General features: G+C 45.0%; 1 protein-coding gene across 1 annotated transcript; it reads right to left on the bottom strand.

Annotated features, from left to right (window-relative positions):
- Positions 1-69: 69 nt before the first annotated feature.
- On the bottom strand, positions 70-25043 carry KCNK12 (potassium two pore domain channel subfamily K member 12). Its single transcript, XM_087774002.1, has 2 exons — positions 24692-25043; positions 70-6697 (listed from the first exon to the last, which is right to left on the bottom strand). The coding sequence occupies exons 1-2, from the start codon at positions 25041-25043 to the stop codon at positions 5802-5804; spliced, it is 1248 nt and encodes a 415-aa protein (XP_087630128.1). The 3' UTR covers positions 70-5801.
- Positions 25044-27799: the final 2756 nt, after the last annotated feature.

The following is a 27799-nucleotide window of genomic DNA, read 5'->3' as shown; positions in this document are numbered from 1 at the left end:
TTTTTTCCCTGGTTTAAAGGTATGTTCTAATTAAAGGGTGGATGTTATCCATTTAATAAACGAAAAGAGTAAGCAAAAAGGCATGTGTCTTTATTGGTAGCTGCATTCGGACTGTGGCCAAGTAAACTGAAGTGGTCCTTCCTCTGTGCCATTGCTACACAACATATTTATAATGCATAATGAACCGCTTACTGTGCATACATTAATATGCATATCCTACGAGTCAAATATCAGTGGAATTGGCCATACCTTCATGCATTTTTCACAGACAATGTAATTAGATGACCTTTAAAGGTCCCTTCAACCCAAACTATTCTATGATTCTATAATGCTTCTGTTTTCCTAGCATGAGCATTCACAAAAGCAGAATATGAGCTCAAATATGGAAGTCTTCACAAAAAAAAAATTGCATATTGGTTGTGCAATGTGCAATGCACACTTCATTAGTTATTTTGTGTAAGTCAAGTATTAATATGCCCTAATTGAGTTTATTATGTAACATAACATTTATTGTATTATTTAAATATAACATTGAAAATGTGTATTGGTTTGGAAAGGCACATTAGTAATCCAATTAGAGCAGAAGCCATATCCATAGATGTGCTAGCAATCAGCAAAGCATGCTTTTGTTTAGATTAGCTCTGAATATTCATCGTAATAATTAGCCACTGAATATTTTTCAAGTTAAAGGTTAGAAAAACATAAAAAATTTAGAACGGTCTCATTGCTACAGCTAATTTTCATATAATTATAAATTCATCCCACACAGGCAATCAGGTTTATACTGAGCCCTCATGCCTGGCTATATGGCCTCCACTGCTGCTCAAGTCCTCCTTTCAGTAGCAAGCCAAGACATGACTGAAACACAGGTAAATGGTCGTAGTATACCCAAATTTTCACCCATGAAAGCTGGGGAGGAGAAGAGATCAAGGGCCAGGGCTGAAGCCGTGCTGGGACACCAGCACTACACCGACAGGCAGCATCGCAGGGCATCTCTGGGTAGCCCGAGCATGGCATGGGGTGGTCACCCAGAGCTTTAACGGCATTCTTATACCTCTCTTGTCTTCCACCGGGTATTTTTGCTGCAATTAGAACTGGCAATTGGGTTATCAAATAGCAAGTACAGGTCAAAGAGGCACAAATATCCTTTATTACAGATCTTCTTTCCATTTTTAGTTGTGCCTACTGCTGCAAAGCCCCAACCACCGCCTAAAGTACCTTTTTACATCTTGCTAGCAGCAATGGGAATTTCTTGTGCAATGCTTCTTCTGCAGGGAGACAGGCAAACTACAGCCTCGTCCTTCAGAAACTTCCATCTATGACTGGGGTCAATGAGATTACTTCTCTGAACATTTATATCGTCTGAAGGACATCCTTTGCATTGCAAGGAAATAAAAGGCGATCTGAACTTTTTTTGCACAAAATGAGAAGTGTGTTTGCAGACGGGAAGAAGCCAAAGAGAATCAGATGACATCTCAGTGTGACTCCAAACTTTGTCCGAGACACACAGAGGGAAGACAAATCCTAAGAGGTAAATGTAGCGACTTGTCGAACACTACAGGTTTCACAAGGAACTGTTCCTTGTAACTGTTCTGCCCTGAGCTCCAAGGGAAAGAGAAGATGTTGCTTGAGTTTGGTCACTGTCCCTTATTAATTTTCACTTAAATTTTAATTCTCATCTGCAAGGTATTATCACATGGGCCAGGTGAACACGCCATCTCCTCCCTTCGTGCTGGAGGTCCGAGCAACTCACGCCTGTGCAATCACTGCTCTCACTAAGGACTGTCTCACAGAGAAGCCCCAAGTCCTGTAGCCTTCTGCTGCTCCTGAATGCTCTTCTCAGGCTCTGACAGCAAAAGACCAATTTTGGGCACAGGGTCTGAGCTCCCGTCTGTGCTGCCTGTAGAGCTGCTCAGCAGGCAACTGGGATGTCTGGGTCTGTGCCAGCTGGGCATCACTGCTGCTGTTTTGCAGGGTGCTGCAGAGGGGGTTGTATCAGGGAAGATGAACTTTTAAATCCTAAGTTAAATGCATTCTTTCAAGGCTGTCCAAAAATAAAACCTGGGAAAAAAACATTTCAAGAATGTAATACAACTCCCAAGCTACCTGAAAAGAAAGTGCAATCTAGTGCAGTGTGCTTTCACTGTCCCACTCTGTTCCTTCAGTTTCCTTCCGATTTCTTGTGCTTCAGCCTGTGTCTGGGTATTGCAGGTATCTGCTTTGTCTGTGAAAATGAAATACCAGGAGGAACAGCACTTGGTGCAACTGGTTCATGTTTAGGGTTTAATTCACAAAAGGAGCAGGGTGTCCTGGGGAATCCTGAGTTGGACCATGCACAATAATAGAGAGGAGTTAGGTGCCCAAGTCTGGCAAGTTTAAAGAGAAGCTGTCATAAAAAAAGCTAAAGAGCAAGCAGGAAGGACTAGGAAAGACTGATCTCACATGTCCTATGTCCTCTTGGCTCATGTACTCATGCACATGGGTGACGGGTGCCCAGGTAGTGCTAGCAGGCAGAAGAATAGAGATTTGGACCTTGGTTTTCATGCGTCCTTGAAAAATACTTCGGCTACTGAGTATGAGGGAACTGTAAGGCCACTCCTTGTGAGACCCAGTTCAGTAATTGTGCTCTGAACCCGCTCATAAACCAGCCTTGCTAAGCCAGATGGGGTTGGGGAGTTTTACGGAGCTTAGACAGGAGGTGGGAGTCCCTGTGGTTGAGTTGTGTCAGCTTCTGGGGATACGTGCGCTGCAAGAAATAGGGGCACTGGTAGAAAACTGGGCATGCACTTTACAGGCCTCTGAGGCTAAGAAGCAGCAGAATGGAGTCTATCAAGGATCTTGGGAGTAAAGAAACATTAGACCTAAGTGCATAGAGTAGCAATCAGATGCCCAAATCCCTTGGGGAACCCAGCTCTGGGAGCCAATCCAACTCCCCCTGAAGTCAACAGCAACTACAAAGAATCCTGGAATGGCACCACTGTGACCAATGGTACCAAAAAGACTCAGAAACATTTAAATCATATTACAACAGACTGTGTGTCTGCCTTTGACTGGACTCAGAAAAAGTACAGAAAGAGCAGAGGAGATATGTACAATTTCATACTACTTCACTGTATTTCCCAGGCAGTAATAGGCAGTTTGAAAACAATTTACAAACATTTAAACAGGTCCCTAATCATAGTTATAATAGTTATCCCTTAAAAACAACTCACTGAAAAAATAAAACCCCTTAATTTGCAAATTTCTCATCATAAAAATATAGTTCTTGAGCTCACAGAATGTTAATGCACTTGAACATGTTTTTATGAGTAAAATGATAAACCCAAGTAATTCTGCTGTGGCTTGGGATCCTATCTATTCAAACTCTCAAGACCTTTGGGACAGAGCCCATCTGCCTCAATTTATGCAGCACTTCGCACAGCGGGGTCCATTCTAATGAGTAATAGTCCCCGTGATGGCAAATGTACCAAGATACAACCCTAAGAGAGGTCTAGTTGCAAAAAGAGAGCAGCGCCCCACACACACTCTTAAACAAACACATAAATCATCATAGTTAAAGAGACTTACCCCTGGGGGTAATCCTGAGGGAAAAGAGCAAATTTTTGTTCTTTTGGTTCCCTGCCTCTGCTGTTTCCAAAAATGGTAAATGGTCCCTGCAGCTCTGTAGTCACCTTCCTGAACTGGGTCTTCGCAGTCAGTCTTTGGTCTTTCCCAGACCATGACCTGCCCCTACACATCCTGCTTAAATTATCCTTCAGTGGGCTTCAAATTAGGATCACCAAACATTTTGACCTCTGCCTGCTTCTTCAAAGGGCCGCTCAAAACGTAGCATCTGAGATGGAGTGCACAGACAGACAGGCACACGGACACATGGACCTTAGGGGGTCTCTCTGCCACCAGGGAAGCCTCTGCCAGATGAATGCCTCTTGAATGCGGTCTCCGCCATACCACGTACTCTTAAGTATGAGTCTGTATCAGGCAGATACAGAACACAAACATCATTTGAGTGTTTCTGGCCAAACACATCTTGATAGAAGCTGTGACTATGTTTATAGTATGATACAGATTCACGTGTGATGGTTTATCTGCCGCTCTGGTTCCTTCTCCTTCAGGCAAAAGATACAATCACTGCCATACTTCAGCTAGCAGGCTCAAGTGTGCAAAACCTCAAATTAAAAGTTAGTTTTTCTGAGATTAAATTCCAAAATGTTTTGCACTACCACAAATTTAAAGGAAAGCAAAATGATGGATATCCCTAACCCATGCAAAACAAAGTAAAGTAAATAAACAACAGAGTAAAATATTTATATGAAACTTCATGGAAATATTTTCAAACATTTCTAATATTCCTAGTTTGTTTTCATCAGCCTTTTCAATTTATTCAGCAATCAACCTAGTACTTGTGATCTTGCCTGTAATTACCCAAGTTGTTTTCAAGAGCTGACCATTGTGGCTTCTCAGACTCAAGCTTAAGTTATATTTCTTGCTGGAATCAGCAGAAGCCTTTTTATTACCTTCACAGCATTAAAGGAGTGGTATAGCATAGAGAATCTAGAGAAATGATCCAGAGCTTTGCACATATTTCTGAAAGAGATTTGCAGTAATTCCCATGCACCCATTCGTCATGCTAAACTAGACACTTAGACCAGGTCTGCTTGAAGATGCTTCTGGGTCTTCAGCTGTTTGGGCTAGCACAGGTTAAATATGACTTAAACCAGTAGCAACAGCCTTAGGCCAATTTATGACTTAGTACCAATGTTTTGGGGGGAAGCCAGCTTCTGGGGGAGCTCCAAAGCAACGCTCTTCACAATCAGATTTGTGAGGAACAGGATTGGGGCCCCCAAAGAACTCCAAAGAAATCATTTGCATGAATCTCTGCAACAATATTGCAGAAGCAAAAGATGCAAACTTAGGACAACAGAGAGCCTACATTCATTTTAGCTACTTATTTTCATGTAAAAGTAATGAAATAAGCATTTCAGTGGTGATGCAAACATTTGACAGCAGAGGTGCCTACTGGCTTCTCTTGCATTAAATGAAGTCATTACCGCAGTTGACAATTACCTGTTTTCAGTAATTCAGTGGGTAGGAATAGTTTTGCACATTTTAACATGGTTCTCGATACTCCCCTGACTTTTCAAAGTTAGGTAGCAGGTAGTGTTTCAGACAAGCCTGGCTAAAACCCAACATTTATAGTCAGGAGAATTCAGCCCATTTGATTGTCTACCATTGAAGTCAGTAGGATTATTCAAGTGAAGCACAGTCACCCTTAAGCTGGTGTAACTGCAGTCACCTACGTGTATGTTATATACAAGCCTGCTATGAGGAACTGCTGAAGAGCACTGAGTACGAAGTTCAGGGCCAGATCCAGACTTCAACAAGCGGTGAGACACTGGTTTAGCCAAACCTTATCAACCCCAAGTTTGAATCTGGAGCTGACCTTGCCCACTTTATGCATTTTAACCCAGATTTTGGGTTCAGGCCATGTTCTGAAGAAGAACATGTTGGTTTTGAAACCATCATAACCATGCACACCATTCTTCTATAATTGCATCAGATTCTGCATCAAAGACATCTATGTCTCTTCCAAAAAACCCCTTTGGGGAAAATTATAACATTACGGTAAAGATGTTACTGCATATTAGAGAAGACTTATAAAACCCCCAGAAACTAAAATGCTGAACGCCCAATGAATAGCAAGGCTGTCTCTGAATTTAAAACTTTCCAGTAGTTTACAGTGATAATTCCACCCTAATCACCATTTTATTTTTATTAAAGAAACAAAAGGAATTTCAAAAACTCTACCTAGAATCACTTGTTTCTGCCAAGCGGTTGTTCATGATGGCTAGAGCACCCACCCCTGCAGAGAAACCATTTTGTCTTGTATTGATACAAACGTTCCTCGGGTAGCCGTTGGCTGTCTCGGACAACTGCTTTTGCAAAATGGCCAGGGAGACTTTATTCGATGCTGTGAGCTCCCTCATGGAGATCATCTCTCCAGAGAGCCTCCTCCCATCGGTGTCGCTGTCATACTGTCCATCAGCGTCCATTGAGATGTTATGTCGACGTAGGCGGGCTCCTGGGGTGATGGCGTTGCGACGTCCAAGGCGGGCACTTGATTTATGGCACTTTGGGCAACATCTGCATTCGAATTTTTTCAACACCCAGTTCAAAACTTGCTTGATTACAATTGAGATGACGTTAAAAAGAGAGTATATGCAACATACCCCCATTAATATAAATATGAAGTTTCCGAATCTGTATAATCCCTGATTTTGGTACGCAGCATTTTGGCTGCTTACCAAATCTCCAAAGCCAATGGTGCTGAAGGTGACAAAGCAATAATACAAGGAATCAACGTAGTTCCATCCTTCCACTGCTGTGTACATTGCGGAGGCGCAGCAGGAAAGGGTAATAGCAAAAATTCCCAGAATCAGCATCACATGGTAAACGGATGGCTTCCACCCCACGAGGCTGCCCACCCCTGACATAGCTGGCCCCCTTCGGAAGTTGGGAGGTAGGAGACCACTTCTTCGCAGCTGTCTCTCATGGCACGCCTTCATGATGAATGCCAGGAGAGAGATAATGCGCTCCAAGAAGAGGTTGAAGAAAAGGATAGTCCCGGCACACCCAAAAAGGCCATAAACGATGAGGAATACTTTTCCAGCCACGGTTGCTGGTGTGGTCATCCCAAAACCTAAGATGTGGAGATAAATGAGTAACGTTAATGACGTGGTTTTTCATGCATGAGCTCAGGATGTATGTAACTTAACAAAAGTCCCATCTCACCGGACAAAAGAAGGAGTGCTACCTCTAAGTCAGCTTAGGGCAACAGGAAACCGAGTTTTGTAAAGAACAAAGAAGGACCAGAAAGCTCAACGAGATGACCAAAACTCAAGAGAGAGCAGAACATCCTCACAGAGATGAAAGATGATATTAACAGAGAACCACCACTCTGTAAATGCAGGTGGAAGCATTCCTGAGCCCAAATCACCCTGAGATGAGACGAGGTGAAGAGGCCATTTCCCATGCGTGTGAGCCAGCGTGACCTGACGGAAAGTTTAAGCTCTCTATTGACAAGCTGTAACCCAGCATAACACTATTGTTATTGAGGGCTGACAATACCGCTCCTGCTGAGAAGATGGAAGGTTTCAGGTTGTGTAACAGAAAAAAAAACCCAACAAACACTTCCCAAAGATTGAACATCGTTTTAAAAATAACAGCACTTTAAAGTCTTAACCAAATTGCAACTGTGATTAGCCCACCTGATATATATATATATATAAAATATATATATATATAATATATAATCACAGAAGGAAGGAAGGAAAAGCCATGGTCCCGTCTTAAGTCATCGGCAAGATACCCCCGCTGCAGAGCTGCCTGGCAGACAGGGAGCACCAGGATCTTGCAGATTGATAATTACAGCAGGGAAAAACACTGCTGCACAGCTGAACAGAAAAATCGAAGTATACAAACTCTGGAAAGATCCAGCGGCAATATTAATTCACCTCTTCTTTACAAGAATTGTCTTTTGACATTACTCATACACACAATTTTATATATAAGCAGTAATGCCTTTTAGCTATAGATGCCTAAATAACAGCAAAAGTGATCTTAAATTTGCATGCAAATAAATACAGTAAGTTTGCTCCACATTATTTGCTGATACCAGTTATTTTATGAAAAAGAATTACATATATTTCACATACTGTCTCAGGAAGATTCTTCTGAAACTCAGTTCTGTATGTGTTGCCCTTGTTCTGCTATTCTTCCCTGCAAAAAGCTCGGTGATTCAGTCAAAAAGCGTACTGATGGGACTGAGGTGACTGCTCATGTTCCATGAATAAATAACCACATCTAATCTAAATTAATGGTTTGTGAAAAATCCACATGCTGAAATTTCTTTACCTTATTGTTCCACAAAAATGCTGAGCGAGTAACGTATTCAGGGAGGTAAATATCAACATCAGACCACATCAATGAAAGTTTGCGAAGAAAAAGGAGCTACTTTTAGCATAGAGCATAATGAAATCATTAAATCCAGTTTATTATCATGACGCATCTTTAAACAGCAACAGGAAAATATTCCCTACGTATAATGAGTTGAAATTGCTGCTTGAAATCTAGCGATTTATTTTTGTAATGGCTGTATTTTTCTGGGTAATTTATTTGTGCTACCTTCGTACTTCATTGATACAGAATTTTGCATTTGTTGATAAAAGAATGTAAATGCTCGTGACAAGTAAACCTGGAAATATCTTTTCAATGACATGAAGGTGCACGAGGAAAGAGGCAGTCCGACTTTCCCAACAGATCTGGCATGCTTGGGAACAGCTGCGTGGCAGCAATTCGGACTGTACTGTATCATCAGTATCTTCACAGTAGAAACAGTCTTTTCTGTAAAAGACAGTGAAAAACTTGCACAGTATTAACAGAAAATAAAAAATGACCACAGGGGTCATTAGATTCTGTTTTCTGGACCCACGGTCTCTCCATTTTGTCATGCTAAAAGACCATCTTTAGGCAGATCTCACAAAGCCTGCCTTGGGGTCCCAGGCTTAACACAGAGGAATGGGAAGCTCCTCTCAGTTCCTCCTCCTCTGTGGGGTGAAGCTGTTACCTGGGTCGGGCTGGCTGCTCGCGGGAGCCTTCCCATTTGATGATGAAGATCCACTAGCGTCTGGTCCCAAGAAGAAGCCAGGGAGCCTGTTGCAGTTGCCAGCTAGGGATACCCGGCCAGCTCGTTATGGAGAAGGCATCTGTTCGCCCATGCCTTGTCAGCAAAGCATTTAAACGTGCTTCACAGCAAGCATGTGAACATCACCATCAAAATAAATGGGTTTATTGTCACACATATGGCTAAACACATTTATTAATTAAAAAAAAGAGATAGAGACAGTTTGGATCAAGTTGTAAATGCGCTGAAGCTTTTTAGTATTTTCTGGTGATCATTCATGAGAGGTGGTGAAGTTTTATATTTTTGATGCGGTTTGTTTAAGCAAGATTTTCTGAAGCATAATGTTACCAAAATTCAGTATGTAGCTATGTCAGGTGGAAGGACCCATCACAGCAACGAGAGTGCCAAGACTTACAGAAAACAGGCCAGAAGTAAGACCAGGCAGACATAGTAACTTCAGGTCAACAGCTAGCAGGCAGAAGTGCGCTCACGTACTCTTCGTACAGGGTCTTCCTTCGCTAGCTGTGTTAGTCCCTTTGGCACCACCTGGACCACGAGGGGTGAGCCCTGGTGTGTTCTGTACAACACGGTGTCCGAGCTCAGCCCCTGCTCAAGGCTAAGGACATCGTGACGCCTGGGTGAAATGAATTCATTCAGAACTGCCTGTGCTTCTGAGACAGTACAAGGAAAGAAGCACAATGGTGCTTTGCATTTTTCATGGTCCGGGCATACATCACACAGGTACGCTGGGGTTGATTTTGTGTGGCTCAGACACAATACCTCGACCTCCCTCATGCTAATTCTGCCCCAGTCTGACCCACCACTCCAGATACAAGCTCTACAGCAGCATTAATTTCAGCTGTTCGATACTTCTCCCCAAACAAACAGAATTAGAGCTGAGTTGATAAGAACACTCAGATCTAACACTTATCCTTCAGCAGCCTCTCATGGGTAAGTGCTGGCAATTAATAAGTCCCTCATCCTGACTTACATAATAGGTTTTGTGGTTACCATTCTGCTCATCTGGACTTTTAATTTATTTAAGCTGGTGATGGACTCAAGAGGTAGTGTAACTGGACAAACTTGTGAAGAGTTACGTGCCTTGTGATATGCTTCCCGTTGCTCTTCATTTCTTTTCTTTTACCCATTTTCTTATGGGTAAAAGAACTGGTTGGTGCCAGAAAACAAGAAGGAATAGTGGCTTTAGTACCTGTGAGCTCTTCCCTCAGGCCAATCCGTTTGGCGATTACCTTGTCTTACTATATTTTGAGATTAAAGGGGTTGACAGTTTTCCAGTAAAGATATATTTAGCCAGAGATGGAGGAAAGTTTTGGTCACCTTGAAAACTGAACACAAGAAAGTCTTCCATCCTTTACCATGGTATTGTGTGTCCCTGCTTCTTTCAGCCAGGCCCTCAGCTCTTCTTACAGAGGCATCCTGCCATGGGACTGGGCTCATGCAGCAAGTCAGCAGAACTGAGCAATCATTTTAAACCCCAGAGCGTAGACCGTGAGAGTAACATCACCTCTATCACCTCTTAATAATGCAGTTATATTTAAAGGAATCAGCAGAAACTAAAATTGTTAAATATTACTTTTTAAACAAATTATTTCTCAGAAATAAACAAAGCCCCACTATAACCAGAATGCTGCTTCCAGAGGGAAAGAAGTTCTTGCAACATAAAGACTAAGCTCTTACAGGGCTGGTCCCCAAGAGATGTGGGTTACAGAACACAGGCAGATAAACTTAAGAGCAACCAATTTTGCTTCATGTCTGTTCCACACTTGCTTTAGTTCATGGCTTTCCACAGTCTTGGTTGGTCTCTGTTGACTAACATGTATACTGCATCAAGGAAGACATTATCATATTGCGAATTTTGAGACTAAAATTCCATATTTGGATTCTGGTGCTCCCTTCAACCCCTTTTCCACCTGTTAGCATTTCATCATTATTGCCCCTGATAGAGTCATACCTGCGTATTTCACAACTACCTCTCATACCTGCATATTTCACAACTACCTCTCATTTATTCTATAGCTCCTTACCATCTAACATCCAGAAACAGTTGCCTTGGATACAGGGTCACAGCTCAGAGCCGACAAAACTGCTGCAGATGGAAATCTTCTGCTGCATCCAGCACTTTTACCCAAGGAGTGAGAATACTATGAGGCAGTTCTTCCACCTGGCTTTGCATTTTCAGACTACAAATGAAAAACTTACTTTCCCTTTAACATCTTTGTCAGCCCGCTTTACTAAAATACCCCGCTTTGGGCTCAAACAGTAAATTTTTTTAGAGCTTTTCCACTGCCTGAGTCTTTAATATCAAAGTTGCTGCACAATCACATTTGATCTTATTTAGATTACCAGCTGGAAACAGAGCTCCAGAACAGTAGTGGTCTGTCCAGCACTGTGTGCATTAAGACACTTTAAGTTAGACCCATGCTAAGTCTGAAGACATGAGATACCACTGCAGTTTTTAGGGCTGGTCTAACCTCTATCGTACACAAGCTTGCAGTCCTTGGTGACCCATGTACTGGAGCAGATATCCCATGGAGAAAATACTGAGCGACTATGCAACTAAGGACTGACTCCCATAATCTATCTGTTTGTCTATCTATCTATCTATCTATCTATCTATCTATCTATCTATCATCTATCCTTGGTAATATATATACCACTTCAAGATGAATAAGCAGGTTGTTTCTGGCATTTCCTAACTGTTCTGTAATTTTAATAACATTTTTTTAACATGGGCTTGTTCTCCCTAAAGCCTACAGTAAATAGATGGTCAGAGCTCCTATAAATTTGCTTTGTGAACCAGGGTGGGCTAAACCGGGTCTTTTTTTCCCCCTAACTCCCATGACTGTTCAGTACATAAAAATGTGCATACACGCACCCAATCCACCAGAGACTGTGGGAAAAGATGCCCAATCTATTCTGTGACCTGAAAGAGCACCATGATAAACTCAATGAACGTAGTTAAAAACCATCCAGGTCACTGCTGTTGCTCCTTGTTACATCTCCACCAGTGAAATATTAGTCAGGTGTTTGAGACAACTGCTACTCAAAAGGAGCCACGCTGGCAGAACAGAGGCAGGAGATGATTAATTGAACATTAAGGAGTTTCAGGGAGCTGCAGGCAATTATTAAAGGCTTTCCACAGTACCAGTTTTATTATGTTTATACACAACTGTGATCAAGTTATCGGTTATCTGAAATGCTGCTATGCATAACATCAGTGAACACCAGAATCAATCACCCTCGGCGTTTCTCTGCTGGCTGTGGTTTAAACCGCAGCCTTGAAAGGTCATGGCCACATTTTCATTCCTCTTTAAAGTACATTCTTTTTCTAAAAAGTTAATAGAATTGTCAGCCTAAAATAATCTAAGCTTCCTTGACCAAAAAAAGTGATTAAATTGGCAACCATGACAATAAATAACTAAAAGGTAAAGCTAATAAATAGTTCTTAGTTACCAGGTGCATGGTATAAAAAGAGACCGAGAGGTACCAATATTTTTCTGTAGAGGTGAATGACAAAGACGAACCTAAAATTATGCCAAAAAAGTGACTTGGGTGAGGATGAGAGACAGGGCTGGGCAGCAGCACCTTGTGCCCAGGCACAGGCAGCAGGGCAGCTCCATCAGCTCAGGGATGCCGGGGCTCCCCAGCTCCTCTGGCAACCTCTGATTTCTGCTCGTGGGTAAGGGGCTTGTGCTCCCCTGGGCATCCCTGGAGAGCAGCGGGATGCCACGAGGGGCTGCCCTGTGGGGAGCGGTGTGATGGAGAGGGCTGTGGAGGTAACCAGAGGCACTGGTGGCTGTGATTCTTGGGTTGAAGAGGGCACTTGGGTGCTCTGGAGAGGAAACTGTGGAGAGCAGAAGGTGGTGAAGGATCTCCTCTGGTAGGAAGGGGACAGGACAGCCAGTTGGGGGCTAAGAAGGTGCAAGGAAACCTCTGTCTTGTGAAATCCCCTGAAGATGGGAATATGAAGCCTGACCCCGCATGCAGGGTACTTGCATGTGGAGGTGCTGCCATGCATGGCTGATACCTGGCCACGTCAGCAGGCAGGTGAGGAGGGGACCCCATGTCCTGCAGAGAAGGTGTCCTGTGTGACAGAGCTGGAACAATGTATGTAGGGTGAAGGGTATGCCAGACCTGAGAGGAGTAAGGGTAAGGTTTCTCCTCAGTGTTACCACCTTGACAGGGGTCTAAGGCATTAGGGGTACCCCTCTAAGATCCCCTAGGAAAGGGGAGAGGAATACCTCCTCAAAACCTGGCTGCTCGTGTACGTTTACCTTCTCCTCCTTGCAGCAGGTTTCCCAAGTGTGTATTTCTACACTGACACCTTCTAGTTGAGCTTTCCAAGAAAGATCTTCAATTTCTAGTGAGTACTCAGCAGACACATTTATCAACTCAGCTGGCCTAACTTTTGTAAATTTGAGTGATAAATGACCCTTAAAAAGAGAAACGCTGGGGCTTCAGCTTCACCACCAGCAGCGGTACTCTTGCTCTATTAATTTACCAGAAGTAGGCAAGCTTTTTTTCTGAGTTGTACTGCATGTTGCCCTTTCTTTGTACAGCGTGAGAAGAAAGTGCATACCAAGGACTAACCAAAAAAACCCACCCTTGCTCACAACTAAATGCCATTATTGTAAATATGGAGCCCAATAAATACAGAAGGAGGCTGATCACCTGGTCTGGCCAAGGTTCTTTGGCACAGAACCAGGACAAGGAAGAAGCAGAAGTGTCTCTAAATCAGTTTTACAGTTCCCTGGCTGGGGCTGGCTGCTCCTCTATCCCCCTTGTACAAGCAAACGGGGACTGACTTGTGCCAAGCCACCAGCGTCGTCAGCTAAGCAGCAGCTCTGGCCCGAGGTCTTGCTAAGCAGCCCCCCTGAAGAGCGAACACATGGGGAAGGTTACAGGCTTGAGGCTGGCAGTCTTTGGCAAGCTTATGTTTGGGTTTTCTGGTTAATCCTATTGCATCAGGACACAGTTTCTAATGAGGGACAGGGGCCCTCTCCTAAAATGAGATGATGGAGAATGACGTTCAGAGAAATATGAAAATCAGAGGAGTATGAATTCAAACCGCACACAGAAAAAGCAAGTCAGGGCCTACAAGCTGGCATTATTCTTGCTGACTCTCAACTGTAAAGAGATGGAGGTGTCCTGCGGTGAGACAGTCTTCCTTAATTTCTCCATTAACATATTGTTCATAAATAAACTTTCTTCCAGTGCTTCAGGCTTTATTGCTCTTACAAATAATATAATCTTCTCTGCTAAACTCTTGGGGCCAGACTCTGGTTTACAGTCATAAAAATCAAGACTGAAACGATTTTCTTCATTTTATGTTACCTTTCTTGTGCAAATCTTGAGCAAGATGACACTAACCCCCCTCTTGTTTTGTCAGTTACTCTGCCCCTTGGAACAGCTGGGGTGCTCTAATAGCTTGTTAAAATGGACAGAATATGAGTTAGTGTCGGCTAAATTAGCGCAAAACCACCTTGCAAAGGAAAACTTCCAGAAAAACGGGATGAAAGCAAGATGCTCTTTCTTTTGGTTGCAGCCCATCTCCTTGTGAATTGACCTAAGCTAGTCCAGAGCTGCTTCTCATGGCTGCCTCCACACCTGATGATCAGAGTTTGATTTTTGGTTTGTTTTCTTGCTTTATCCTAACAGCTGGGTGAAAACCATTTTACTATAATCTTTTCTGAAATGGTGGTGGTGTTAATAATGGAAAAATATAGCCCACAAGCTCCTCCGTTGTTTAAGTTATCCTTGCACTATAGGCTTTAGTCTTTAAAATCCTCCCCTAACAGCTGTCAGGGCCGTATCAAACCCTTGGTCACATTGGAGGTTGTGGGTAGAAGCATCTGCCTTGGCTTACCATGCTGCTGAACCTCATCTAAAACACTGAGGTTTCTGAGACACTATCAGACAGAGGAAACTTCTCTGAATTTAGAATAACTGTTTTCAAAAATCTGCAGAAAACAAAAGCATGGCAACCAAGAAATACAGTCTGTCTCAGTAACCAGAGATATACATGAAGGCACAGCTCACGGACCCCAAGAGTGGCCAATTCCTTCTCTCTCTTGAGATGTGTCCAATATCTGAAGCCATACACTGCCACCTTCTCTGACCTTCCTACAGTCTTCATGTAGCTGATGGTATGATTCCAGGTGAACATTGTTGCAGAAGTTGATTTCTCTTGCAATCTTAATTTTTCATCCTTTAAAGATGCTTCCACTCTTATTTTCCTGTGTTTTTCAGCACGTTTTTTGTGTGGATAATTGTGTATCTAAGCGACACCCTAACAAGAAAAAGCTTATGCCCTGTCATTTCAAATGGAGTGTTTCAAACACTAGTATTCACACCTGCTTTTGCTGTTTATTGAAACTTACAGTCACATTTCAGATGCCTGAGTAGACCCAAGGTTGTGCAAAAATTTTTTTCTGAACTACAAGGAAAAAAGAATAACAGCATCCAAATTTTGTTATATTCTTGAGACATTATGGGCTTCGCAAGACAACCTGCATGTTGTACTGCCACTCCAGTGCCGGTACATCTCACGATACTTCTCCTTTCAGGCTAAGAAATAGCATTATCTGAATTTCACAAGTGATCTTGGGTGTATGTCATATTTCCCCACATGAGAAGTCTGATAAAACAAGATGTTGCTCCTGGGCTTTCTATGCCTTACAGATGGGATAGGCTGTCAAATGGTTAAATCACTGGCTTTCGACTCGATAAAACAATAGACTTGCAGCATTTTTTTCTGCCATTGGTGTTTGTGCAGGTATTCCGAGAACATCTGTTTCTTGACAGCTGTCTCAGCTCTTCTGCTTTACAAAGAGTCAGGCTATCAAGATGGACCTGTAGGACAAAAAGGACCTAAACATACAGGGCAAAACCTTTTACACTGTTTGGCCATTTTCCCCTGAATTTCTGTGCAAACTTCTACAGTTTTGATGTAATGAAAAAAACCTGACCAATCTACCTCAACTTTTTAATGGTTTAAATATGCGTTCCTGAGTCCCTTATTTCAAAAAGTTCCAGCTGAAAGAAAGGAAGCAAATTCTTAAGTATCTTTTAGCTCAGGCAGCAATTTTAATTCATTCACAAAGGCACAAAGACCTAATTTTAAGTAACTGCAATAGAAATATAGGGTGACAAGACTGCTGACTAACCAGTTATTTCTCATTTTCCATTTCTGCATATAACTCTTCCTTCCTTAGTATGCATTTCCCTTGACTACTTTTAAATTTAATGATACTGAACAACTTTGCCACTTTATCAAGATCATTTTGAGCTTTTGATTTTATCTGAGATTTTCCTGGTCCTTGAAGCTCTGCCAGTAGCAGTTTTTGTAAATGGACAAACCATTTTATCACACAAGTTTTCCCCCCACTCCCCACTGAAATCACCATTTGGATTGAACATCTTTACACCGCAGTCATTTCCATCATCAAAGGCTTGAAGTAGACTCAACTCCATACACATTAAGCACAACTGACGCTCTATTTTTTATTTATCCTCATGAGATAAATATATTGCTTGCACAATACTTGGTCTGAGCAAAGAGTTGACAATATTCAATAACGAATAATCAAAAGGATTCCATCCAGTTTTCTTTTAATTGAAATTTACTGAATTAAATTAGTTTCTCATCCAGTTCTCACGTGGGCAAATTTCTCCTAATTGCTGTTTCTGCCTTGATTAAATTCGCCTGCCTAAGACTTGAGAATGAATGTCAACATTTGGCCCATCATTTCTGAAGGGGAAGAAGCTGCAGTGCTGCAAGGTCAGAAAGTTTAAAGTTCATTGAGGAATCGCTGTGGGGCTGTATTTGTTATCAAGGTATTATCACTTTTTTCATCAATGAGTAAGAAGCACTTACTATGGATTTTTAAACACGAGCAATAGCAGAGCCTCACCCATGTAAGTAATCCCATACGTTAACATCAAGCTGTTCAACTTCTTATCTTATTGCACTCCAAAGCTTTAATTACTTGAAAAGGCTCCTAATGCTTTGCCTCATCTCATGCAATTAGATTTAATTTTCATTCTGCTTCTCTTGGTTTGATTCAAGAGAGATTACACTGAAACCTTCTGATGTCTATAGCTAGGTGTGCCACCCATTGCCATCAACAGATGCGCTGAGCTCAGAGATGTATTACTTACAGTCATGCCCAATAAGTGCCGGCAACATCAGACCTGCATTTGTTTTATAAACCTAGCATGCCAATGCAATGAGTAAGGTGGGATTTCCTAAAGCTCTGTAGACTGGTCTACTATTGACTTCAGCAGAAGCAGGCTATTGAGGAGATAGATGTAAAATTAAACATATTTGATTTGTCTGGATTGCTATGCAATTGCCCCTTAGGTTATAATTCTGTTTGTTACTTAAGTGTTTCTATTCACAAAAGGTTTTATTATCACTTCTAAGATTTACTGTGCTCAGGAGGACTTTCATATTTCAAATGTTCACCAGCATGAACCCTAATCTTTGTCCTTACCTACCTTCTCCCAAAATGCACTCAGAGATGCACTCGGTGCTGACATACTACGTAAACTGTCTCTTTTGATAAAGGTAAGCAAGGGTCATATGGATCACGGGTACAGGCTGTGTTTCCAATAATATCAGGCTGTCTTCATACTAAAAATTGCAGATGAGATGTTCCATGTTGGTTTTCTGTTGCTCTAAGCCTGATGTTACTACAGCAAGAAGTAAAATTCTCATTGACTTCAATAGCTGCAAAGATAAGGTAATACTGCATTCACTAAAATAAAGTAATGACATTGTATTTTCCAGCACAACACCAGGAGTGGATATTGTTACATGAAGTTACCTGCCAACAAATCTATCCTATAATTGTTTTCCTCTTCTCTCCACGATGAAGAGCAATTAAGGTTCGCAGAAAAGCAAGATCGTGATGACCCATCAGTAAAAGTGAGAAAAAATTATGAACTGTATATGATCTGAAGGCGCTGAGAGACAATCGGAGAAACTGAAGACAACTGGAGAAGGGAGAAGGATTTAGACTGAAAAAAGAAATGAGGGTCAATAGCAGGATTAACACTAGAGAAGGGGGACAAGTGTGATTAGGAGCAGAAAGAAACTGTAAAGCTTTACTTTTGACTTCTTTGGTAGTTATTAACTTGAAAGACTGCAAAGACGTGAAACAAATATTCAAAATTTAATCAAGCAAACAAATCATCAGTAGAGGAGGACATGCTAATTGGGAGGGAGGCAGCAGAAATTAAGAGTGCCTGGGAAAGGCAGGTGAACGGGGAGCATTAGATAAACTGTAAGAGAAGGCAAGGGGCAATATCCCCAGGAGAGCAAAGGGGGACGGCAGAGGCTAGGGGCTGGCCAGGCTCCATGGGAGCACAGCCCGTAGGGTTTCAGGCAGGATTTGGAATTACGAGCCTACAGCAAACAGGGCAGCTGATAAGCCCAGTAATTATAATCCTTCACTGCTATTACAGGCGTGATAACTGGTTTACAGGGAGGTTGCTTAGTAATACAGACCGACTGGCTGGAGCCACGCGCGTCACCTCCGCGGATGGAGAGCTGTCAAAGTGCTATTTTGGCCCACCAAGGTCTGGTTTGCAACCACATCTCCAGGCTCTTATAAATGCATAGAGAACTGAAATACAGGTATTTGCTGCCCAGCACGAGTATCACTGAAGACCAGACTGAATGTCGTGCTAAGTGGGAGGTACGTACCCACTAAGTAGACATTGCTCCTTCAATTACCCAAGCTAGAAGGACCCTGAAGGCTGCAAAAATGGAGAATCCATGATTACAAACTCCAGTTTGTCTTTGTTTTGAACCTGAACCAGCACACAGTAAGTCAATATAAAACTTCCCCTGACTTCTGAGATGCAGGACCATATCTCACGTGATGCCAGGCAAATTCTTTATTCCCTGATGTTACAGACGGGCTTTGTTTTTTGGGTGACTGCTCTGAGATGCTGCGGTGCTCGACATTCAGTTCAGAGACCCCAGGTTTCAGTGCTCCAGCTGAGCACCCCAAAGTTCAGACCCAGAGTGAAAAGAAGTGCAATTTGTTCGTCCCCTGGCTTAACGTCTACAGTCGTAGAACAACAAATAGATCTCCATCGTACTGATGTTAGTGTTTTGAAACATAGATAAGGTTTCATAGATAGGGTTTAATATTTAAGAAACCTCTGAAACTCTTCCATTAAGTAATCTGAGCTGATGTGCTCTGTAGAAATCACTCAGTTCAGATGACCGAAGCACAGTAATAGCTTCACTTTCTGGGTCTGGCATAACCCTACAGGGGCAGGTAGACCCTAAGCAGTACTGAGACTTATTAAAATGATATTTTCACAAAACTTTTTAAAAGAAAAAAAGGGCTTTATTTAAACTACTGGGGTTCCCCCCTCCCACCTTCTAGAACAAAACCGCAACAAATTCAGGATCAAAATTATTTCATCGTGACCCTTCAGCAGGGACACCTCAAGCCACCCACGTAATTACACGGATGTACTCCAAGTAAAGCTTCCTGTTGTTGCTCTCAACTACAAGAAGGCAAGCTGTGATTTAGATTACTTTCCTGCTTGGAAGACCCAACCTATGCCCACACATTTAGGAAATTCCCGTCAGTGGGACCAAAGAAGTTAATACCCCCATGAAGCTACAGCAAGTAGAAAACATGGCTGTGGTGCCAAGTCTTCATCTGAGGAAAATCACTGTAGGATCACTTCTCTCCACAGAAATATGCTGACCATTGACTTGCCGACTTCTTAGCCTCTTGCTCTCCATTCTTTATCGAGACTACCAGGGTGAGAAAATGACTTTCAGATATACACCGGCACATTGATCAAAACATCACACACACCTAAGGAATCAGATCTGGCCACAGCAGACCAAGCTGAAACACACTCTCATGCTGGCTGCAGACTGCATATATGCTGGCAAAGACAAATAACCTGACACTGCAGCTTAATAATACTGCTTGGTCTCCAAACTGCTTTCTTGTTTGGGTTTTGTTTGACTTCAAGAAGGTCAACTCTGGAGGCAACTGCCCCCTAATCAGAACCCTCTGCAAAAGCTGCCTGTACAAGCCTCAGAGAATTGCAGAGCCCTGACAAAACGTAACACCGATGCTGATCGGGTGCACACTCTGGTCTGTCGCCTTTTGGTTTGCGTTGGCCGTACAGACAGTGAAACTGCATTCACAGAGAGCAGAGAGCCAGAACCTTCCCCAACTTCAACTCAAATTCATATCCTGAAATATATCAATGAAAAAGACTGGGCAAATGCATTTTCCCCTTAAAGCCTTCAGACCAACTTGGTTATTTGTGGTATTTCTTGCCAAATCACCATGTGAAGTGCAGGCTCTTGGGTAGGCTCACTCCCTGGCTCCTAGCACTGCAGTGCAACACCTGACCATGCACCTGCTGAGCTGTCTCACTGCCTTTTGCACATTGCTTCCATTGAATTATCACCTTCAGCATATCTGGACCTCCAGATTTCCTCAAAAGACTACAACACAGAGCAAGAGGAGATTTTAGAAGTGAGTGATTATGGTGCCTAGGTTGTGGTGCACAAGCAGAAATGATGTGCTGGGTATGCTGGGTCCCTACAGAGGACCCAGAGAGAAAGGGGTCTAACCCAGCTGACATCCCAAGCAAGGAGAGCACAGCTGCCAGGAGCTAGTTAGCTGGTACAAAATACCAAACATTACGTCTCTCACTACATGGCCTCTCTTCATGTGGGTTCAAAGCCCACCTCACTGCAGGGCTGTGCCTTACCTCATTGAGATAGCAGCAGAGAAGAGCATGCCCCATCACTTTGGGTGGAGCTGTCAGTCCACAGGAATACCGAGTCATTTAACAGGATCCCTTGGGGATAAGGAAAGGATGAATAGCCCCTCTCACACCTATACACTGTGCCCCCTCACACAGCTGTACAGAGGGAAGATCTTTGCACGATTTCTTCCCTTCTGAAGGCACCTATAACCCACACGTGCTCCAACCCAAAACAATCCATCCACAGTAAGGGTGCTTTTTAAAAATAGTATGTTGAAAAATCACTTTTATGTATTGGACTACTTCTTTTGACCTCATTTTTTAATGCCTGGTATGGATTCCTATAAAGCAATTTTATCACTTGGTTTTCCAAAGGATTTTGCAACCTGTACTTACACGTAAGAAGTTTAAAATCCAAATTTAGTAATAAGTCAAGGTTTCAATGTTTTAATATGTAGGTACCTAACGTTTATTCTAACATTTAAGAGAGGAAAAAGATCTGGATACGGAGTCTAGACTCATGGACTGAGTCAGAAATCCAGAGCTTCAGGCATCCCAGAGTTGCCTCTTAGGCAAAATGAATCTGTGCTACTAGAATATGGGGAAAGCTATGATTGATGATGCTGTACACTGCAACATTTCACCAGGAAGAAAACTGGTCTGAGTTATGCTTTGCTTTCGGTCTTTAACAAAATGCTGGGAACTATTTGTGATTCGTATTTGGGGAAGGAAGGAAAAAAAACTCAACTGAAAAACAAAGTCTACTGCCAGTTAGACCAATGAATCAAGAATAAATTTCACCTAGCTGCTCCTTAAAGAAATCAGGACAAAAATAATAATAAATGCCTACAAGAAAATACCTTTTGGAGTGCAAAATGACTGAATAAATGGTATAGACTGACAGCAAGCAATCAGAAATTAGACCGAAGAATTTTCTTGCATAGCTCTGAAAATCGAGATGTGGCTAATGAAAAATAGACTCAACATTTCATTATTCAACTACAAACAATGCAATAATAAAAAAATGAATGCCCAGAGTGCTATCAAGAAGGTGTTTTATGGACAGTAAGCCACTCGCTTTGTGGGCTATTCAGGAAAATGCTTTAAGATTAGACTTAACATTTCATTTTAGCTCTCCCTCCCATTTCTTAAAGACCCCACTAACATGTTTCTCACCCAGAGGGTTTGATTGCGTCCCTGTGTAATTAGGGAAGATGCAGAACTGCAGCCAGGGAAGTACAGGAGACAAAGCACCTAATTTAGGGGAGCTGCTTGGCTCTGCAAAGGCCGTGCTCAAGGATGGAGCAGTTTTCTCCAAGCCCAGCTGTGCCTAACCCTTCTGTTTACAGAAGGATGAAGAACTGGAGTCCCCCTCCCTCTGTTCAGCTTACACAAACCTCAGGAAAACTTGCAGCCCTGTCCCTGGGTGACTCTATTTTGATGCCTACATATGAAGGATTTAGTAGGTTTATTAAAACCAGTGAGAGCAGAGCGAGGACTTGAAAAGACCCAGCGAGTTTTCTGTAAGTTGGAATCCTCTACAGATAAGAAGCTGAGTAACCTGTGGGTAATTTACCCTTGACAGACACGGTGTCTACTTGCTGTTTGTTAAGCAGTGAGTAAGAAAGCTTTCTGATGCGTCGCTAGGATAGGGGTGTGTTTAGCTGGAGTAATAAAGTTGCTTTGACACCTGTAACTGATGAAGTTGTTGAGGAAGGCAAGCTGTTTTGACTCTAGATGTCTGGTAGTTGTTGGCGAGGCTGAATACAGACGGCATTCTCCTTGTCAATGAACTGCGACACAAAGGCAAGTGAAATTTGATCCTGAACCAGGATAATTCGGTGTTTGGGCTGATAGTGGAACCAAAGGTACTCCAGGCAGGTAGGTACAGAAAAGAGCTGGCCGGGAGGGAACAAAGGGACCAGGAAAGAACGGCTCCGGAACTGCTCCCCAGGTGACATTTTGATGTCTACCATTTGGTTTCTCCCATGCTGCGACTGTGAGTGAGAAAGCCTTGTGCACGTTTCATTACGAGTACAGCTTTTGGGTGTTAGCGGGACAAGTAGTTAATTCACTGGGTTCTTTTTGCTTTTGCTTGGCGAACACAGCCGCCAATAACTGAATGCAACTGTGTGGTGGAAGAAACCTCGCCCACGGAGAAGCTGCTGAGCTCACCGAGGGCTTCGCCTCTCTACGAGCAGCTTGAATTGGCAAGCAAGGAGAAGTGCTGAGGTGAGGGGAGAAGTTCCTCTTCTTCTGCAGGAGCTGTACACGTAGCTGGTAAAAGCTCTGCCAGGACAGGGTGCCACAGCCTCAAGATGCCGGTACTCCAGGAGACACTACTCCCACCGGGGCCGTGCAGCTCGGCACCCCCAGCACAGCGGCTCTGCCACGGCCTTCGCCGTGCCCAAAGGCACAACTCGGCTTCCCTTTGAGCCACCTTCTGCTGCATCTCCTCAGCCAGAGCAATCCAGAAGTACTAGCAGGTAGTAAGCCAAGAGAAGGTACTACTCAGGGGAACGCTGGCCTCTGTTGTAGCTCGGGAAAAACAACCTCCAACCTCCATCTCGCATGTGAGAGATGCAGACGTCATTTGCTACAAAGAGCGAGCGGTGCCGTAGGTTGCACTACAGGAATATGAGAAACGCAATTCTTGGTTCAGCCATTTACACCTGTCAAGACTGCCAAAAACCCCCGCTGAGTTTCTCATTCCCTCTGCCCAGGTACAAATGACTGCAGACAGGGCGATGAAGTGGAGATGGAAACAAATGCTTGCAAATGATGAGGAAACATTTTACATTTCAATAACCACAGAGAGGAGAAGCCAGGGTTGGCGGGGAAGTGAATGGATCTGCGTTTACACATCTCCTGAAGACTTCTCTGTTTGCTGCAGCAGGTGTAAGGCAAGAGTGGGTTTGTTAATATATTGACTTTTTTCAGCTCAGTCATAATGATCTCTTAAAAATATATGTTCTCCTGATGAAGCAAGCCTAACGTTTAATTAAAATGGTGTTTTAATGACTGGACTATTGAATGTACTTGAAAAGGAAAAGTTAACTGAATTATTCAATGCAAAAAGTAACAATACTTGACAACATTGCTGCAGTCACCATCACGACTCTATTATACGGATTAGTCACTATTGATAAAACATTTTCCGAACCTAATGAATGCAAGCGCAATAACGAGCTGTGCGTTTCTTCCTCTCTAATAAAGGGAAAGCATGACATTGATGCTCAGGAGCCCCAAGACAATTGGCTTGTTACAAAACTTAAAAACTGGCAGAGAGAGAACACCGGTAAGATCTTGCGTCCGCAGGGACAGGGTTTCTCAAGCAATGCTCTGAGAGCAGCAGATAGCCACAGCTTTACTTCAAGTAGATCTCCCACACGACAGTTCTTAATGGTGCTTTTAGAGTAAAAAATGGTAATTTTAGAGTAAAAAAAATCCCTCCCCCCAAAACTCACCATTTGCTTATAAAGTGCTGCTCTTCCTAAACACCGATCGTATATGAGTAACTGCAGTCAGCTGTAGCCACCGATGTACTGAGAACGCACCTTATGGTACAACTAGAAGGCACACGGCTTCGTGTAGCTGATGTCTCTATTCACGTACACATCTTAACTTCGCCAGCAGTTAAAACCAGTACCAAGTTCAGCGGCCAGGCACCGCGAAGGCCCGGCTATCGCTCAGCACCTTCGGTAGCCCGCTGCCCGCCGGCCCCGGCGCCGCCTCTCCCGGTAACGAGCCCGCGGACCAGCAGGCGCATCCCGCCGCGGGCAGGGCTGCTCGGAGGGCGATCAGCCCCGCTCGCTCCCGCGGGCCAGCTGTAGCCGAACCACGCAGCCGCCCAGCCGGCGGCAAAAGTTTGCTGGGGAGGGACGGGGCTCCCGCCGCCGGGGAGGCGGCTGCCGCGACGGTCAGGGGTGCTGCGGCCCCGGCGGGAGCCGGAGCGCTGCGGAGCGGAGCCCAGCGCCGGTCCCCGGCTCCCTGCCCCGGGGCGGGCGGGGCCGCAGGGCGAGCGGTGGGACCGCGACCCCCCGGGGCGCGGGGTGATGGGGGACCCGGACCCGGACCCCCCGCATCCCACCCCGTTGCAAGGTCCCCGGTTGCCATAGCAACGCGGCGGCGCCTCTCCCCAAACTTTGGTCGCTATAACGACCGGCCCGGGGCCGCGGCCGCAGCATCGCCCCCTTCCCTCCGCCGCGGGGCCGTCGGGGCGGCGCTCACCTATGGTGGAGACGACGGTGCCCACGAAGTAGAAGGCGCCGGGGAAGTCCCAGCGGGGCCGCAGGGCGTCGACGCGGATGCCCGCGGCCATGGCCGCCTCGTAGCTCCGCAGGAAGGCGCGCAGCTCCGGCAGGCTGATGTTGAAGATGCGGCTGAAGTTGTGGAGGGTCCGGTTCCAGCGGAGCTGCGCCGCCGCCTCCGACGGGCTCTCGAGGGCCGAGAAGACGGTGGCGCCGGCGCTCAGGTACGCCGCGATGAGGGCGGCCAGCAGCAGGAACCGCCCGTTGTCCTCGTTGAGGGGCGCCAGGCGCCGCCGGCGGCAGGAGCCCGCCGCCCCCCGCGGGGGCATCATCCGGTGCGCGGCGCGGCGGGCGCGGCGGGCGGCGGGCGGCCCCCGGCGGGGGGCGCGGGCATGGGGCGGCGCGGCGCGGAGCCCGGCGCGGCGGCGGCGGCGGCGGCTTCGGCTTCGCTGCAGGGGCCGCGGCTCTGAGTCATCCCCCGGCGGGGCTGCCCGCCCGGCTGGCGGCGGCGCCCCGGGGCCGCCGGCCTCGCCCGCCCGCCCTCAGCCCGACGCCCCGCGCCCCCGGGGCCGTGGGCTGCTGCGGCGCGGCCCGGCCGGTTCGCTCTGGCCATGCGGGGCGGCGGCGGCGGCCCCGCCGCGGGGGAGACCGCCGCGGGGAGGCGGAGGCGGAGGCTGAGGCTCCGCACGGCGCCCGGTCGACGGCGGGCGGAGGGCGGGAGCGTGCGGCGCGGCCCCCGGGGAGCCGCATCCCCGGCGGGAAGGCTCCCCCGGCCCCGCTGCCGCCGCCCGCCCGCCCGGGCCGGGGCGCCGCCGCCGCTGCCGCGCCCCCGGGGTGCCGCCGCGCCGGCCCAGGGGAGGGACGGGACGGGACGGGGCGGGGCGGGGCGGGGCGGGGCGGCCCTGCCTTGCCCGGCCCGGCCCGGCCCGGCCCTGCGCTGCCCGCCGCTCCCCGGGTCTCCGCGCCCCACCGCGGCAGCGGGCGGCTGCCGCCCCGCCGGGCACGGCCGGGGAGGGGGGACACGGCACAGGCGGCCGCCCCCTCCTCATGCCTGCGATGCGCCTTGCCGCTGCGGAGGTTGTTTAACTTTAAAACCTTTTCTCTATGGCCGGCGCCAAGAGAGGTGGTTTCGAGGGAGCTGGTGGTGGTCAGTGGAGCACTAATTAATTAATTTCAGCCATTTCTAGGTGCTGTTTCTGATCTGACTCCAGTTTCTGGGCTGCACAAAGTTAGACCCAAGAAAATGATAAATTTTGGGTTCGGTGCCAAATGCCCATTCAATCTTAGCTAGTGTCTGAAAGGTGATTTTTTTTTTTCCCGAGCCAGTGGATTCTTTCTTTGCTGTTTGCCTTGGAACAAACACTCTAGCCTTTCTTATCCGTTAGGCTGCAGTAAGAACTGCAGTCCTTTCCTGAGAGACTTGTAGTAAATAATAACATTCTTTTTAAAAAAAGAGAATTCACACCAATAAAAGTATTGCAAAGAAGATGGGAGCGATCCCAGTCCTGCAAACGTGTGTGCAGAGGACGATAACACGTGTGGGAAAGATCGGGGCCTGGAAGAGCAAATACTCCCCACAGTTTGCAACTGCCAATGTCAGTCTCACCTGGATGGGAGTTTGTTCCCTGGTTTATAGATTTTTTTTTTAACCTAGGTTTTATATTTTTTATACAGGAAAATCCTTGCTGCCTCTAGGTAGCTACTTTGCCTTTTAGCAAATGGATATTCACTGTCGCTAGGACTTCTCCAGAGCTGTTCTTCACACATTTATTTCTTATTTTGGATCTGAGAGATTTTGCTCTGCCCTGAGATTCCACGTTACTGGCAGTTTTCTTCTGGCCAGATCCGTAACGGGAGAATTTCCTCCCTTCCTAACAGACTGTTCGTACTCGCCAGGTGAAGAAAATGGCTTGGGTTTGCACCTATGCTTCCTAGGAAAAGACCACAGATAAAATGCAACAACTTAGCTTACAAAGTACTCGAATATCATGTTTTGATAGCCACTATCACGTTTAAACTTTGCTTTTTGCCATTATTGCTTTTGTCCTAAAGCAATAATGTTCAGTAGAGGTGGAAGGAAAGTGTCCAGAAGGATCAAAGAAGATTTCCAATCTCCTGTTTGCTCAAGGCAACCAATACCACATGCAACCCTTAAGGAAAACAGTGGCTTCTCTTTCAAAGTGTCTGTTGTGCCCCATTATAAATACTAAAACCAAATAAAAATAAAAGAATTAAACCAATAAATCACAAACCCAATAGCTGTGGGAAGTAACAGCAGATCTCAAGGACAAAAGAAGCAGAAAAAAAATGGGAAAGTATATCAGACCTAATCAAAAGCCCATCGAAACGAGTGGGCAGTCTCCTATGGATAGTCAAGGGCTTAATGTAATAGGTCAGATATGGACCATTTAGTGCCAATGGCTATAGTTCGGAATAATTTCCACTCTGGTAATCCAGGAGTGATTACGTGCAATCCACTGTGTCAGATGCTGTAAATCTGAGCTAATTTACCTGAATACACGGGAATTATGTTGCTGCAGCTGGATATTGGGGTTTGGATTCCTGGTATTTTTGTGTTTGCAGGGGAAATAAAACTGTTCCTTTTTTTTTTTTTTTTTTTTTTCCTGTTGAAAACATTAACAAATGAGGGTCCAGTTCTCTGGAGCGCTCAGGAATTTCACCTACTGTGAAAGGCCAATGATGTTTTTAGTGGGAAGATGGTTAGAAAAGTTTGTGTAGCATATTCTCACCATGCCATGCATTGTCCCCTCTTGGGTGATGTTTGAGCCATAAATGGAGACTGAAAAATTGGCTATTTCCTTGGGTGACAGGACTGAATCTTTTCCAAGCAGTAGAAGCTGACTGACTCGGGAGTCTGCGGTGACCTTTCTGGAGACGCCTGTGAATGGATGACGCTGGTGGGATGCCCATTAGCTTGAAGAATCTCATAATAGATATGAAAGCATACCAGTAACTTTCCATGAAGAAAAAAAAGCTAAGCTGAAGTAGCAAGGAACGTGGTTTAGCTGCTTCAGCATGGACAAGACAATATTTCAAGCATCACCAAATCATGGTTTCTAAGAATTAG

Source organism: Nipponia nippon, unplaced genomic scaffold (genome assembly GCF_047370975.1).
Source record: "Nipponia nippon isolate SJK-2023a ecotype South Korea unplaced genomic scaffold, ASM4737097v1 scaffold_4, whole genome shotgun sequence".
NCBI classification, from domain to species: domain Eukaryota; kingdom Metazoa; phylum Chordata; class Aves; order Pelecaniformes; family Threskiornithidae; genus Nipponia; species Nipponia nippon.
Note: the sequence above shows the minus strand (reverse complement) of the source record. Positions and strands in the feature narration are given on the sequence as shown.

Bases quoted from the DNA above. Each gene is read 5' to 3' on its own strand.
- KCNK12 (XM_087774002.1), bottom strand. From the start codon at position 25,043: ATGATGCCCCCGCGGGGGGCGGCGGGCTCCTGCCGCCGGCGGCGCCTG. The intron at 6,698-24,691 runs GTGAGCGCCGCC...TCCACATCTTAG, and splicing joins CACCGTCGTCTCCACCATAG to GTTTTGGGATGACCACACCA.